Source organism: Ochotona curzoniae, unplaced genomic scaffold, assembly GCF_017591425.1.
Source record: "Ochotona curzoniae isolate NIBS_2020 unplaced genomic scaffold, NIBS_Ocur_1.0 scaffold_4701, whole genome shotgun sequence".
Classification (NCBI taxonomy): domain Eukaryota; kingdom Metazoa; phylum Chordata; class Mammalia; order Lagomorpha; family Ochotonidae; genus Ochotona; species Ochotona curzoniae.
The window spans coordinates 19,025,081-19,039,633 of NW_024467122.1; the positions used below are offsets into that span (position 1 = coordinate 19,025,081).

At 54.9% G+C, this 14,553-nt stretch overlaps 1 protein-coding gene across 1 annotated transcript in view; it reads left to right on the plus strand.

The window, feature by feature from the left end:
- NID2 (nidogen 2) overlaps positions 1-14,204 on the plus strand; it is a 67,997-nt gene extending 53,793 nt beyond the window's left edge. The window contains exons 12-21 of the mRNA XM_040970014.1: positions 2,613-2,732; positions 3,537-3,770; positions 7,899-8,120; positions 8,943-9,112; positions 10,281-10,410; positions 10,701-10,872; positions 12,222-12,379; positions 12,945-13,068; positions 13,661-13,773; positions 13,982-14,204. Coding sequence (XP_040825948.1) covers positions 2,613-2,732; positions 3,537-3,770; positions 7,899-8,120; positions 8,943-9,112; positions 10,281-10,410; positions 10,701-10,872; positions 12,222-12,379; positions 12,945-13,068; positions 13,661-13,773; positions 13,982-13,992 — 1,454 coding nt within the window. The 3' untranslated portion in view covers positions 13,993-14,204. The remainder of the gene's footprint in view (positions 1-2,612; positions 2,733-3,536; positions 3,771-7,898; positions 8,121-8,942; positions 9,113-10,280; positions 10,411-10,700; positions 10,873-12,221; positions 12,380-12,944; positions 13,069-13,660; positions 13,774-13,981) is intronic.
- Positions 14,205-14,553: the final 349 nt, after the last annotated feature.

Consider the following 14,553-nt stretch of genomic DNA (forward strand, 5'->3'; position numbering starts at 1 on the left):
GCCAGCACCACAATGAGAGGATTAGCTTGCTGTGCCACCATGTCAGCCCCATCCATGAACTTCAGAAGAACTCTTGGACGTGCGGAGGTTGATGATGGTGTGGGGAACCGTGCTGGAACTGAGCCGCCTTTCGAGGGATGAGTGGGCCCTGCTCACTCTCAAACACCACTACCGTGACCTCCATCTTTTCTCAGGCTCTAAGAAGGCAGTGCCCACCCCAGCTCCACCATCCCAATGGCTCAGCAAGGAAAGCCAGTCCCTGACCAGCTGGAAGTGCTCCCAGGTCTTCTTTCCTGACACAGGACATGCTGGGCAGTAGGGGAGAGTGCTCCCTGTCCATAGGGCCAGCGCCTGGTCTGCTGTGGAGTGAGGCAGGCCTGTGAGCCAGGGGGCCCCAGCCTCGGCCACTTTCTGGGAACTGGGGTTTCTCCCTCGTGATACACCATGCTGCCTCACAGGTTTTCCCTGTTTGTTGGGTCACTGATGACCATTGTCGTCTGCCCATGATGTCAGCATCTGAGACAGTGGCACATGTGTTGGGGAGCAGAGTAGGATGAGGTCTGGACTTTTTGAAGATGGAAATCCCTCAGCTTCAGGCTTTAATCCATGGTTTGGTAGCTTTGGGGAATCCCCTCTTAATTCAAAAGCGGCCACAGGACACTGCTCCTTGGGTTCCAGAAATAGGCCCCGTGTCTCAGGAATTCCTGCTTCCTGTTCCCGCATGGGCTTCCTGCCTTTGGCCAGATCTACATTTGTGCAGCCTTGGCCAGCAGCCAGTTCAGCAGCCACTTCCAGCCCAAGGCACTGGGTGGTCATCTACTTGCCCAGCCGGCCATCCGACATCGAGGCTGAGTAAATCTGAAAGTAGCGGTTCATTTTCTGTACCCAAGAGGCTAACCAGATCACCTGGTTTGGCTCGTAGCTAGTCAGCTTCCTTTGGAGAATGAAAGTCAACCGGGAGGCCAGCCTCACCCAGGAACAGCCTTCCCAGGTGGCCTTGGCCTTGGCTGTGTTGAACCTTCAGGGTTCTGGGACTCCAAGGAAGTTGATGTACGAAGGTCCTTCAAAAAGTAGAATTCAAGGGTAGTGTACTCATTTGAGGGAGGGTAGTTGTTTTTCCTGGTGGGTATTGCCCATGAGCATTTTGAAGAATGTGGTTGTGTGAATCAGTTCAGCAGTGTAAGCAGCATGCCGATTTGCTCGTTGTAGCTAGAGAGAGCAGCCTGCCTCTGGTGGGTACCCCATGTGTCTGTTGGTGGTTGGCATGAGGAGGTGGCTCGGTGAGCTGAGGCCAAATGAGGGCCTGGTGAAGATCCCTAGGGAGAGTCCTGGGTCCAGGGACACTGCATGAGGAAGCACGCCTGTTGAACTTGGGATTCCCCAGGCTGAGGCCAGCCTCTGCCGCCGGCTGGGCTGGAGGGACCCAGTTCGTTCCTGTCAGGGATCACAGCACCCCCGCCCAGATCTCCCTCATTCACATGGATTACAGAGTAACTCCTGACTGTTACTGCGGCTGTGGCTGCTGCTTGCTTTGCTGCTTTCAAGGCCAAGCCCCAGTCAGCTCTCCGCCCTTTCTCTGGGTGCTCATTTTAACCGGTCACCTCTGAGGCATGGGGGTGGGGCAGGTGACCTGCAGTTGCCCCCAGGTGCTGCTTTTTAACAAATACAACAAAAGGAATACAAAGCAGTTTTGCCTTCTTGGGAAACATGAACAGCAGTTCCCATTCCACCATGTGGACAAGGTGCAGATGCCTGGTAGCATTCACAGCAATGTGGGGTCGGAGGACGGCTCCATTCCTGTGCCAAAGCTGTGAATCTCAGCATAGGTTTTCATGAAACACATGTTCCAGTAGCCTTTTGCATTGTCATGTACTGGACAGCCCTGGCAGATTTAGATTTTCCCTCATGTGCTGTACCACACTACTCATGAGAACATTCTAATTTTCCCTCTTGGAAAAGTGGGAAGGACGGAAACTTGGGCGTGCTGTGAGGGATCCAGGGAGCAGGCCTCGGGAGCTGGATTGGTGTGCTACTTGGTTGAGGAAGTATTGGGAACCTCACCTGGCTGTTTTCCATCCGTGCATGAGTGACAGGTAGATGACGCCAACACCAAAAGGGAAAATAAACCCACACCCATTGTTTCATGTGGCTTGTCCTCGTGGCGCTGTTGCTGAGTCAGAAGGTGTCCCAGAGACAGCAGCAGGCTCTGTGGTGCAGTCACCTGGTGGATTTCGACACTGAACTTGGGTAGCCTTCCCAGAGGCCTCCTGACATGGGCAGTCTCTCTGGATCTGCGTGTTGTGAGACCACAAGGGGGCGCAGGTTGGTGGGCAGTCCCTGTGGACTTGTGTGTCCTGAGGCCACAAGGGGGCGCAGGTTGGTGGACAGTCCCTGTGGACTTGTGTGTCCTGAGGCCACAAGGGGGCGCAGGTTGGTGGACAGTCCCTGTGGATTTGTGTGTCCTGAGGCCACAAGGGGGCGCAGGTTGGTGGACAGTCCCTGTGGACTTGTGTGTCCTGAAGCCACAAGGGGGCGCGGGTTGCATGCCATTCACATGTCCCACCTCACGGCCTTGCCCTCTCTCCCACTCACTCTGTGCCCGCTCTCTGCAGATGTCGATGAGTGCTCCGAGAGCAGCTGCCACCCCGCAGCAACCTGCCACAACAGCCCAGGCTCCTTCTCCTGCCACTGCCGACCTGGTTACCTGGGGGATGGATTCCAGTGCGCTCCTGGTAAGGCTGCGGGTGGGGCAGGTGCAGCCCATCTCCCGGCCCTCCTCGGGACTCCGGCCCCTTCTGCTGTACCCGAGGGTTTTCGAGGCTCTCAGCTTTTTTCATGGTTACTTTTCGCTGTCTACTTCACTGTGAGTTCACTGGTTACTCACACTGCGGGCGGCCTGCAGCCAGACCCAGCCAACCCTCCTACCTAGGAGTAGCTCTGGCTCACCACCCAGTGAGTGACCTGCTTTGCCTGCATGAGATGTACATGCAGAATTGAGGGGCACCTTATGAAGCAGGTGCCAGTGTGCTGGTGAGCCTGGCCTGCGTGCCCCGGGCGCCCGCCTGGCTGTCGCACTGCCATCCCATGTCTGCCGTTGATCTGGAGCTTCTCGCTCGTGAACTCCGGCGCGGGGTGGGGGGCGGGGGGTGCGTAGATGCAGAGTGACTTGTAGATGTACATGGGGTAGATGCAGATCGACGTGGCAGCAGATGCCCTGGCGCGATCCTCACTCCCATCCCTTCCCCAGATGCAGCAGGTCCCTGGGAGCAAAGAAACAGGATACTCGCCAACCTCAAGGTCTCCTGTGTGGAGGCTTGATTAATGAATTTATTTTTAATTGGAGACAGCTTGACATGAGACAAAGCAGCACACCAGGCCGTGGGGTCCAAGCATCTTGTTTTATTTCTGCCATTGCCTACTTGGTTTTGCCCAGGCCTCTGGCTCAGCCTGGGATGCCCCAGGAGCCCCCAGGGTTAGCTGGCAGAAGCAGGCCTTTGATTCTCACTTTGTGTCTCCCTCTGCCTGGCTCCTGCAAGACCCCAGCTCTGGGCTGAAACCCTGTGAACTGCAACAGCGCCTTGCCCAGGCCCAGCACACCCACCCGGGGGCCCGGCTCCACATCCCGCAGTGTAGCGAGCAAGGCGACTTCCTCCCGCTGCAGTGTCACGGCAGCACTGGCTTCTGCTGGTGTGTGAACTCCGACGGGCACGAGGTCCCTGGCACCCGGACCCCACCTGGCTCCACCCCGCCGCACTGCGGACCACCTCCAGGTGAGCCCAGCGGGCCCGACTCGCCCGCAGCTCCAGAACAGGACATGGGGTGGAGGAGCAGCCACCAGGGCTGTGCACGAGAGGCTGGGCCCCATCCTTGGGCAGCCTGTTGCAGGATGCGTCAGTGAGGTATGCCCACCCGTAGGCACGGCATGCTATAGGAAGCGCAGATTTGCACATGTGGCATACAGGATGTCCTTTATACCTTGGACTTCAGGCTCTCAGACCTTTGCCAAGTGCAAGAGCAGAGGTTGAGACTGAGTGTATGGATCGGGTGGTGGCCCCTGTGTGGCCCTCGGCGAGCCCGGGCATCCGCTCAGCACTTCGTGCAGAGGAAAACTGGCTTCCTGTGGAACTGGGTCGCATAACTGCCATCCGAATTACAGGAAGCCATATGAAGGTATGTTGAGAGGGATAGGAAAAGGAACCCACAGGGATTTTTAAAGGTTCATGGAAACGATTCATTATGAAAATTTCAGACATTTCTGGCTAAGGTACATGTGATGAACAAACTGCATGGCTTTGAGTTTCTGCACACAAGCCATCTTGCCTTTGGATTCCACTTTCCTGGGACTTCTTAATGCCCTCAAGGCCCCAGGAGTGCATCCAGCTTGTTTTCTCTTGCCTGACATCCCCAGCCATCCCTAGCAGTGGCCAGCGAGCCTGCCACGGGCATCCCGTTGCTGCCTCTGGCACGCACAGAGCCTGAGCTGCACCTGTTGCAGTGGGCTGTTATCCTCGGGACCCGCTGCTCTGGTGGGACATGGGTATTGAGTGGGCACGGCAGATGCCAAGGGTAGGCTTCTGGACAGCTTCCTGCTGTTCTCGGAGTTACACAGCAATGGTAGAGCTGTGATTATCACTGTATCACAAATGTAGGAATGGTTAGCTGCCATTTTCCCTCATGTGGTTGTGATGTGTGGGAGCTTGCCAGTCATGGGCCCCCGGTACTATTGAGAAGACTTCCCGAAATACAGTTAGGCCTTCCCAGCTGCCGGGCCCAAGTTCTGACAAGTGAATTATCAAAGGGTTCGTCTTCATGTCATGGGCAGAATGCCCGTACACAGCCCTAGAAGGCATAGATCATTCACTCGATGGGGCCTCTTCTCATAGGCAAGAGACATGGGTCAGGAACCAGCATTGTGTTGTAGCAGATAAAACTGCTGTCTGCAGTGCTGGCATCCTGTATGGGCACCGTTCCAGTCCTGGCTGCTCCACTTCTGATCCAGCTCCCTGCTAATGTGCCTGGAAAAGCAGAATATGCATGAAGTGTTTGGTCCTTGCCATCTGCCTTGGAGACCTGGAAGAAGTTCCTGGCTTTGGCCTGGACCAGTCCTTACCATTGTGGCCATTTAGGGAGTGAACCAGTGGAGGAAAGATTTCTCTGTCTCTGCCTTTCAATAAATATTTAGAGAGAGAGAGAGAGAGAGAGAGAGAGAGAGAGAGAGAGAGAGAGAGAGACCTGGTAGCCATGAGCTCTGTGCGGCTGCTGCCCGTGTGACGGCATGAGGTTCTTACAGCAGATGTCTTTATAAGCAGGAGGAGAGCACTGAAATGGGTGGGGCTCATCCAGCCGCAGGTGTGTGAAGCCTCTGAAATCATTTGGTGTGAACCTGCCGAGGCACCTGTGGATAGAACTCGATTATACTCAATTTATGGCAGGCTCTTTTTTTTTTTTTTTTAATTGGAAAGGCAGATATACAGAGAGGAGAGACAGAAAGGAAGATCTTCCGTCCGATGATTCACTCCCCAAGTGAGCGCAACGGGCCGATACTATGCCGATCCAAAGCCAGGAGCCTCTTCCGGGTCTCCCACGCGGGTGCAGGGTCCCAAAGCTTTGGGCCGTCCTCGACTGCTTTCCCGGGCCACAGGCAAGGAGCTGGAAAGGAAGCGGGGCTGCCGGGATTAGAACCGGCGCCCATATGGGATCCCGGGCATGCTAGGAGAGGACCTCAACCACTTGCGCCACCGCGCCGGGCCCGCAGGCTCATTTTTAAGCTAATAATTGTGTGTGACTCATTAGAAATAACCAAAGGGCCCTTGGCAATAAAAAAGGTTCCCTACTCCAGCTCTAATATGATGAAAAGTGTAATAAATACATAAACCAAAGTTTTTTTTAAAGGCTTACTTATTTGAAGGGCAGAATTATAGAGAGTAGGGGAGAGACATCCTTCATCCACTGGTTCACTCCTCGAACAGCTGCAACTGCCAGAGCTGGACCGTTCTGAAGCCAGCAGGCAGCAGCTTCTTCGAGTCTCCCACCTGGTACGGGAGCCCAGGCCCCTGGGTCATCTTTCACTGCTTTCCAGGCAAACTAGTAGGGAGCCAGATCAGAACGGGAGCAGCTAGGACATGACCCAGAGCCCATCTGGGATAGCAGCATCGCAGGCAGTTGCTTTCCGGCACTGGCCCTAAGTTGCAGACATGTTTGGGATGGGGCCGTGCAGGGTGGCTGAAAGTCTGCCAAGGCAATGAGCGGAGTAGGGCCACATTCTTTGGTATTGACTTGCTTGTGCCCAGACTTCCCTCTTGGCTCTGGTCAGGCCTTGGCTGCCATTCCCGAGCTGCTTCGTCTGTGCAGCAACACCCGCTCAAAGCAGGTGAGGATGCCTGCTCAGTCCGAGGCAGAGGACATGGCCAAAGCCAGAATGAGAAGTAGCGATGGAATGGGGAGGGCCCCTTCCAAGCCACCCGAGGGGACAGCTGTTCCCCAGAGCTTGGCACGGTGCCCAGTGAGAAGACCCAGCGGGAGCCGCAGGTGGGGGATGGCCAGGGCGGTGGGCTGGAGGTGGGGAACGGTGAGGAGAGCATGACCATGGAGCTGCAAGCTCTCGTGGCCCATCACACCACGGGCAGAGCAGCGGAGGAGGCCTGGCCAGGGCGTCTGAGCCATGGAGATTGGTGAGGCCGCTGCTGACTGGAGACTGGGACAGGGGCAGGCTTGAGGGGACAGGTTCTGGGGTCATACCACGGGTTCCGTCATGTATCTGGAGAGCCTATGGGTGCTCGGCTGAGTGACCGCAGAGTGTAAGCTGAGTGACCACAGAGCGTAAGCTGAGTGGCAGGAATTGAAAAGGAAGAAGCACCATCCTTCTCTTTGAATTCTTTGGATTACGCTGCCACAGCAATCATTTCGACCCCTACAGCAGCATCTTCAGATGGAGTCACCATGGTGGGGACAGCACTTCTGGCAGAAGCCTGGCTGGAGACTGCTCTATGGCCCAGACTAGCTGGATTTGCTGATTTGTTTGTATTTTTTAAAAGATATTTTTTTCTTGAAAGACAGAGTTAGATCTTCCATCCACTGATTCTCTCCCCAAATGTCTTCAACAGCCAGGGTTGGGCATCCTCCACTGCTTCCCTAGGCACATTAGCAGGGAGCTGGATCAGAGGTGGAGCATCTGGGACTCCAACTGCTGCCCATAAGGCAGAGGATTAGCTTGCCCCCGAGTGTGGCCGGTCTTTAACATGGCAGTGAGGGAGGGGCAAGGAGGGGAGGACACTGAGAGAGTGGGGCTGTGACACTGTGACAGGGTGCCAGGGATCGGCAACAAGGGGTCTGCTTTGAGGGTGGCCCTGGAGCAAGATGACTGAGACTAATGGGAATGGGTTGTCCTGAGAGTCTGCACAGCTGTTTCCCACAACTGCATCATGCTTCGCTCACTGCCGGCAAGTTGTCCACAGACACAGATGCCCCGGGCAAGGCCAGGCTCTGGGTGATGTCCTGCAGGGAGCACAGGCCACTGTGCGGTGGCAGGTCCTGGAACAAGCGGGAGAGGGCGGGCTTTAAGGTGAAAGCCACTTGCAGAGCATGCTCAGGCACTGGGCTAGGAGTGGCCTGTGGGCCTCTCGTGACCAGAGCCAGCTTGCTGCCCTCCACACTGCACACCTGACCTGTCTGTTTTTCCATGTGGCCTTGATGGACCTGGCCCGAGGTGACAGAACCACAGTGAGTGCCACAGAGAACTCCCAGAACCACCCACTTCCCTGGTGCAGTCCTCAGGGGCTGGCTGAGAACCTGGTGCTGGGCAGAGGGCAGAGGGCAGAGGGCAGAGGTGGGGGGTCATGAGCCACCTGTCAGCCTTTGCTGGTCTTCCTGTCGGGTGGCACTTATTCCTGTCTACCCAGGACCAACCCAGAGGCCCCGGACCGTGTGTGAGCGCTGGAAGGAAAGCCTGCTCGAACACTACGGGGGCAGCGCCCGGGACGACCAGTACGTGCCACAGTGTGATGACCTGGGCCACTTCGTGCCCCTGCAGTGTCACGGCAAGAGCGACTTCTGCTGGTGTGTGGACAAAGACGGCAGAGAGGTGGCAGGCACACGCTCCCAGCCGGGCATCACTCCCGCATGTAAGCACTCGGGCTGCCCTCCCTCCGGGCAGTGGGGAAAGATTGCCAGGAGAGTCGCTCAGATGCCAGGTCAGACCCTAACCATCTGAACGAGGTGCTGGGGTTTGCCCTTAACCCTTTCTGTAAAGCAGACATGTGGCGTGTAGGGCACCGGAGAACACTGCAGGACACGTGCCACGCTGGGGTCCCAGGAGAAGCACAGCATTGGCTGATTTTTCTCCCCCAGTGATTTATTGTTATTTGAAAGGTAAAGCTACAACAGAGAGAATCTTCCATCTGCTGGGTCATCCCCAAGTGGCTGCAACAGGCAGAGCCGGGCTTGTCCAAAGTTGGGAGCCAGAAGCTTCTTCGGATCCCCCGTGTGTCAGGAGCCTAAAGGGTTGGGCCATCTCCCATTGCTTTCCCAGAAGCATCTGCAGGGAGTAGGATTGGAAGTGCAGCAGCTGTACTCCAACCAGCTGACGCCGTCAGCAGAGGTTTCATATGCTACACCAGAGTTCTGGCTCTTTTTTTTTTTTTTAGTATTTGTTTCTTTGAAAGTCAGAGTTAGGTGGGGGGAGAGATACCAAGAAAGATCTCCCATCTGCTGCTTTACTCTCCACATTGCCACAGTGGCCAGGTCAAGGCCAGGAGCTTCTTCAGGGACTCCCACGTGGGTGCAGGGGCCCAAGCACTTGGACCTTGTTCTGTTGCTTTCCCAGGCACTTTGGCAGGAAGCTGGTACAAAGTGGAGTAGCTGAGACTCGAACCAGCACCAACAGGAGATGCAGGCATCACGGGTGGCAACTTGACCCCCTCACAGCCCGCTGCTTTCCCACACAGGTCTCCCTGGGACGGTGCCTCCCCCGATGTTGCCCATGCCGCGGCCTGATGTCACTGCTCCGCCCGTGGGTGACTTCCTGCTCTATGCCCAGGTGCAGCGCATCGGCCAGGTGCCCCTGCAGGGCACCACGCTTCTGAAGGACAAGGCCAAGACCCTGCTGTCAGTGCATGTAAGGGGGACTTCTCCCAGCCAGGGGTGGGGCCTGCACCCCCACTGACTTGGCCAGAAGGCCCGGCCTCCACACCCTGCTGGCCAGCTCGTGCCAGGCAGCATGCTGGGACTGACCAGGGGCATGGCCGCCTCCAAGCCTGTGCAGTCATCCTGCTCCACGCTGTCCTTGCTCAGGGCTGAGCGGGTCCCGGAGCGGGAAGGCCAGCAGTGGTGCCAGAGTCGTCTCCCTCATGGGTGGGGATACCTTACTGGGGAGGCCCTTTCTCCTTCCCCACTATGCAAAAATGGCCTCTCTATAGGGAGGGGCGGTACCCTATAATAAGGGGCCTGCTGGCTCGGGAAGCAGGAGCCGTGTCCTAGGGACCCTGCTCTTCAGCTGGGAGGTTAGGCAAAGCAGGTCCCAGAAACGGCCAGGGGACCTCAGCTGCACAGGAGCCACACCCTGTAGGGCTGCCACTTCGGGGAGGAGGGGGTCTCTACCCCGTGGCTGCGACTGGGGACTAGGGTTCAGTGTCCATTTTCCCTCAATGAGCCAATCCACAGAGTGGCCTTGGCTGGTCAGTCTGAATGATAAACCCATGTTCCTTTTGGCATGGGCTTCAGGTCCACATGGACAGTCCGTGGCCCTGCAGCCCAGCACTTCCCCGTCCACAGCCACTTAAGGAAAAATCTGGGACTGGGACATTTTGTTTTCCTCTGAGAACCCTGGCAGTCAGTGGACATGAAATCCCCTCTTCTCCACTCATCATTTCTTGAGCGGATATCAACCAGGGCCCCAGGCCTACAGTGTTTCTCGGACTGGGGTGCATCCAGCTGAGTCCTGCGTGTGGCCTTTTAAAGGGCTGTCACCAGTGCAGCAGGGAGGGGAGCTGAACTAGCCGGAAACTGGGTCCCCACCATCCCTAGCTCCCTTGGTATCCACCTACTGGCCCTTGCTGTATGCAGAACGCACTTGGGGCGGGAGCTGACACAGGTGGCAAGTTTTAGGGAGGCCCTTCCAGAAAGCGTGGGCAGCACTGGAAGCGTTCGGGTTTGGTCCAGCTATAGATGAATGACGTCACACGCTGGACCTGGCCCAGCGTCACCTCAAGGACTGCGCTGCCTGTGGATCCAGTGTCGGAGAAGTGTACAAAGAATGCTGACTTGTGTGGTTTTGGTCTGTGAAGGGTTCCATCATCGTGGGGATTGACTACGACTGCCAGGAAGGCACAGTGTACTGGACGGATGTCGCAGGGCGAACCATCAGTCGCGCCCGTCTGCAGGCGGGAGCCGAACCCGAGACCATCATCAGCTCAGGTCAGCTTCCCTCCACAGCCCCACCCTGAGCCCACGTCCATGCCGGGGACTCTACGGGGCAGGTGCAGTTCTACACACACACTCTGGACTTGGAGCCCCAGGCTGTGGCCAGGGTTTACCATGCAGGCGCCCAGCACCCAGAGGCTGGGAGGTCTGTTAGTGTGGAAGAGGAAGAGGGCAGAAAAAGGAACCAGAGGATCTCATCCTGGGACTCGGAGCCCCTTGGTCAGCTGTAGCTGATGCTCTGCTTCAGGGCGCTGCTCCTAACTTACACATGTTCTTTGTTGCAGGGCTCCTGAGCCCCGAAGGACTCGCTGTTGACTACGTCCACAGAACCATGTACTGGACGGACAGTGGCCGGGACAGAGTGGAGAGGGCCAACCTGGACGGCTCCGAGCGCAGGACCCTCTTCGACGTGGACCTGGTGAATCCCCGCGCCATCGCCGTGGATCCAGCCGGAGGGTCAGCCGGGCTCCCCGCCTCTCCTTTCCCCTGTAGACCGACTTGAAGCCCTCAGATGGGAAGGCCTGGGTGGAGCAGGTCTGAGGTCACACATACACAGTCAGATGGCCGAAGGCCTGAGTAGGCTCCAGGGGCCGTTCCAGGCCAAGCTAGCTGTTGTTGAAAGCAGAGCTTGCATCCTGTTAGAGTGAGCAAGACAACGGTGTCCACTGACGAGAACGGGCTGCCTTGGGAAGTGAGGTAGGCCTCTTGGCAGCAGGTCTAGAAAGTGGGGTTCAGCCTGACAATGGGGCTTCCTGCTGCTGAATGGCCCGAGTGCCCAGAGCTCGATGCTGGACTTCAGTGGTTTCCCACACTGGGCGAGTATGTCTGTCTTTTCCAGTCACGTCAGCCAAAAAAATACCCTCTAACACCCTGAGCCAGGCCTGAATGGGACCATGTGACCCAGTCTTCCTCCATTGCTTGGTGGAATAGTTAAGCTTTCTTAAGTATTTCTCTCTCCGTAGATGTCACTCGGAAAGAACCCAGCAGTAGCTTGTGCCAAATGCTGAGGTTCTGTGTGCGTTCGTTCTGGGCTTCCTGTTTTGAATGGCCTTAAATCAGGTTGGGTGGGAGGAGCCAGAACCCAGGATGCACAGGAAGGACACACACAGGCCCTGCCTCCCCGCCCCCAGCTGAGCATGCATGGACAAGCCTCCAGCTGTGTTGTGGCACTCAGTGCTCTGGGCTTCCCCTGCCCGGCAGGAAGAGGTGACGCCTGTGTGACCCCTTCTCTCCCGCTCCTGGTCTCAGCTGCTCGTCCCGTTCATTGCAAGTCTAAGGGCTTTCCTGACTCCCCGTGCTTTAACTGTCAGCCTGTAATCCTTGCCTGCACCATTGGATTCTGCTATGTAGATGTAACAAGGGCTGCTGAGGAGGGACGAGGTACAGCAGGCGGGTCGTGTGGAGGGTTTCCACCCAAGATGCAGTGTACAACCTAGGCGGATCCAGGGCAGGGCCAGGATGTGCACGGGTCTGTACACAGTTACAATAACCAGAAGACTGCAAGGCTGTGGAGTAACTCTAGTGACACACTTGCCCTGACAGTACCACATGGGCCTGTATGCACAGGCTGCTGTGTATCCCCAGCACCCAGCTTCCTTAGCAAACCAACCAGGCACCCAGCGGTAATGCTGAGGGACAGCACACTGCTCCTGCCATCCTCAAGTGCAAGAAGCAGGACACGAAATCTAGCCCAAATTCAAGGTCATTTCAGGCTGTGAATACCAGGGCCTGCGATCACAGGCCACCCTGGATGCTATCTTCTATTAACTTCTTTTACAATCTTGATTTTTAAAATTTATCTACAGTAACTTGTACTGGACAGACTGGAATAGAGAAGCTCCTAAAATTGAAACATCTTCTTTAGATGGAGCCGGTCGAAGAATTCTGATTAGCAAAGACATTGGATTACCTAATGGCCTAACCTTTGATACCGTCTCCGAAATGCTCTGCTGGGCAGATGCAGGTAATGCTACCGGTGGGCAGGAGGTGGCGCTGTGTGCCAGTGGGTGTGAGAAGCAATATTTTGTAATGGTTTTTATAATAAACCAAGGGTTTGCTTTTTAAAGATTGGCTTGTTTGAATGGCAGAGTTAGATTGTGACCCCGCTGCTTCATCCTGAAGCCAGGAGTTTGTCCCAGTCTCCATGTGGTGCAGGGGCCCAAGCACTGGGCCGTCCTCTGCTGTGTTCCCCTGCCCGTTAGCAGAGCTGGGGTGGAGGTGGAGCAGCCAGGGCCAAATCGGTCCCCAGATGAGATGCCAGTGCCACAGGCAGCAGCTTTACCTGCTGCAACACAGCCCCGGCTCCCAAATTTTGATAAAAACCAAGAATGCTACCCAATAAATTGGACAAGTGATAGAATGGGAAATTTTAGTTGCTAATTGATGTGGTGGCAGTATACACTCTGTTGCTATTCTGCCCTAGTAGCAGACTCCTCAAGCCAAACAAGTGTAATTGAAAAAGTGCTTTTTTTCTCTTCCTTGGCATGAGAGGACTTTATTTCCACCACTGCCCTTTGATGTTTTAAAAGGAACCAGAAAACTGGAGTGTACACGGCGTGATGGAAGCGGCCGGCACGTCATCCAGAGTAACCTCAACTACCCCTTCAGCGTGGTCAGCCACCTGAACCACTTCTACTACACCGACTGGAGGAGGTGAGGCGAGGTGCAGACTGTCCCAGAGCACATGCCATCCTGAGAATAAGGGAGTGAATAAGAATAAGAATAAGGGAGTCCTCTGCTGAGCCCCCTCACTGTCCACCGGCAATAGCATTCCTCAAGGTGGTGCTTTGGAAGTGCTTCTGCTTTAGAGCGAGGAAGCTGTCTGGCAGTACTGTATCTAAAGAGGAAGCACATGAGTTGAAGTCTGGGCTTCCAAGACGACGTGATGTCCAAACTGTTGTAAGCTGTACTGACACTGCAGACATCACTTACTGCTGAACAGGAATGCTTTTACTCTTTCTCTGAAACAATCCCAGTCTTCCTCTAAGAGCAGGCAGCTTTCCGGGTGTACCCACACACATCCTGCTGGACTTGGCAGCAGTGAGCTCCGACCAGAGGGTCTCCTACTTCAGAGAGGTGTCCCCCAAACTAACAGGTGCCTAGGTGACACTGGTCTGGGAGCTACATTGTGAACTAATAAACCAACTTTTCATACCTAAAATGAAGCTAGGAAGCCAACACTTTTCTCTATGGAAGCTCACATTTTGTGTCTGACTTCTCTGCCTGCCTTCCTTCCTGGGAACAGGGATGGCGTCCTGTCAGTGGACAGACACTCCGGCCAGCTGACGGATGAGTATCTCCCTGAGCAGCGCTCTCATCTCTACGGGATCACTGCCGTCCACCCCTTCTGCCCCACAGGTAAATGCTTGGGCTGCAATTTCCATGGTAACGGATACAGACCTTGCTGCCAATAGAGACAGCTACTAGAAGCTGGCAAACTTTAAGGGCAGCACATACACAGGGAAGCCAGTCTTCACAACCCTGTTTTCCTAGCTCAACTATACATACACAGACTTGCTGTTGTAACTCAGTAACAAAATACCTACTTTGCCCGTTTCCCTCCCAGGAAGAAAATAAATACTGCACCAGCAGAGGACTTGGCGTTTACAACCAGAATCCTGACCCTAAAGAACATTCGCTGCAAAGAAAGTGAAAAAGGAATTGGCGGTTACAGTATCTGGATCTACAAAATGAACATTTTTTGTGAAAAGACAGTATATTTTGTGAAAAGTTTATACCTCAATCTTTACTACTACTGTATATTTCAGCAAAGGTTGTTACTGAAAGTTAAAACAGGTAACAACTGTTGCTTATTAAAGCAACTTTTTATTAACATTTATATAGTATTTAAAAAACCAAATTCATCTAAGAACAAATTAAGAGTTTAAGAGCATACCTGGCCAAGAACTCACATGTGGTCACAGACCCTGAGAGGCTCTGTGTAACTGATGGGAAGCGATGCCCTTAGCTTCCCGGCCAAACTTATAAGCTTTTACCTCTGCGGAAGTGCATTCCTATCAAAAGGTGCTAGGATTCAATTTTCAGTGCCTCTGAAGTACCACAAGTACTGCATTTATAAATGCCAAAGATGTAATGTTATAGTTCTCAATTTTTCTAGATTATTCCAATAAAAATTTA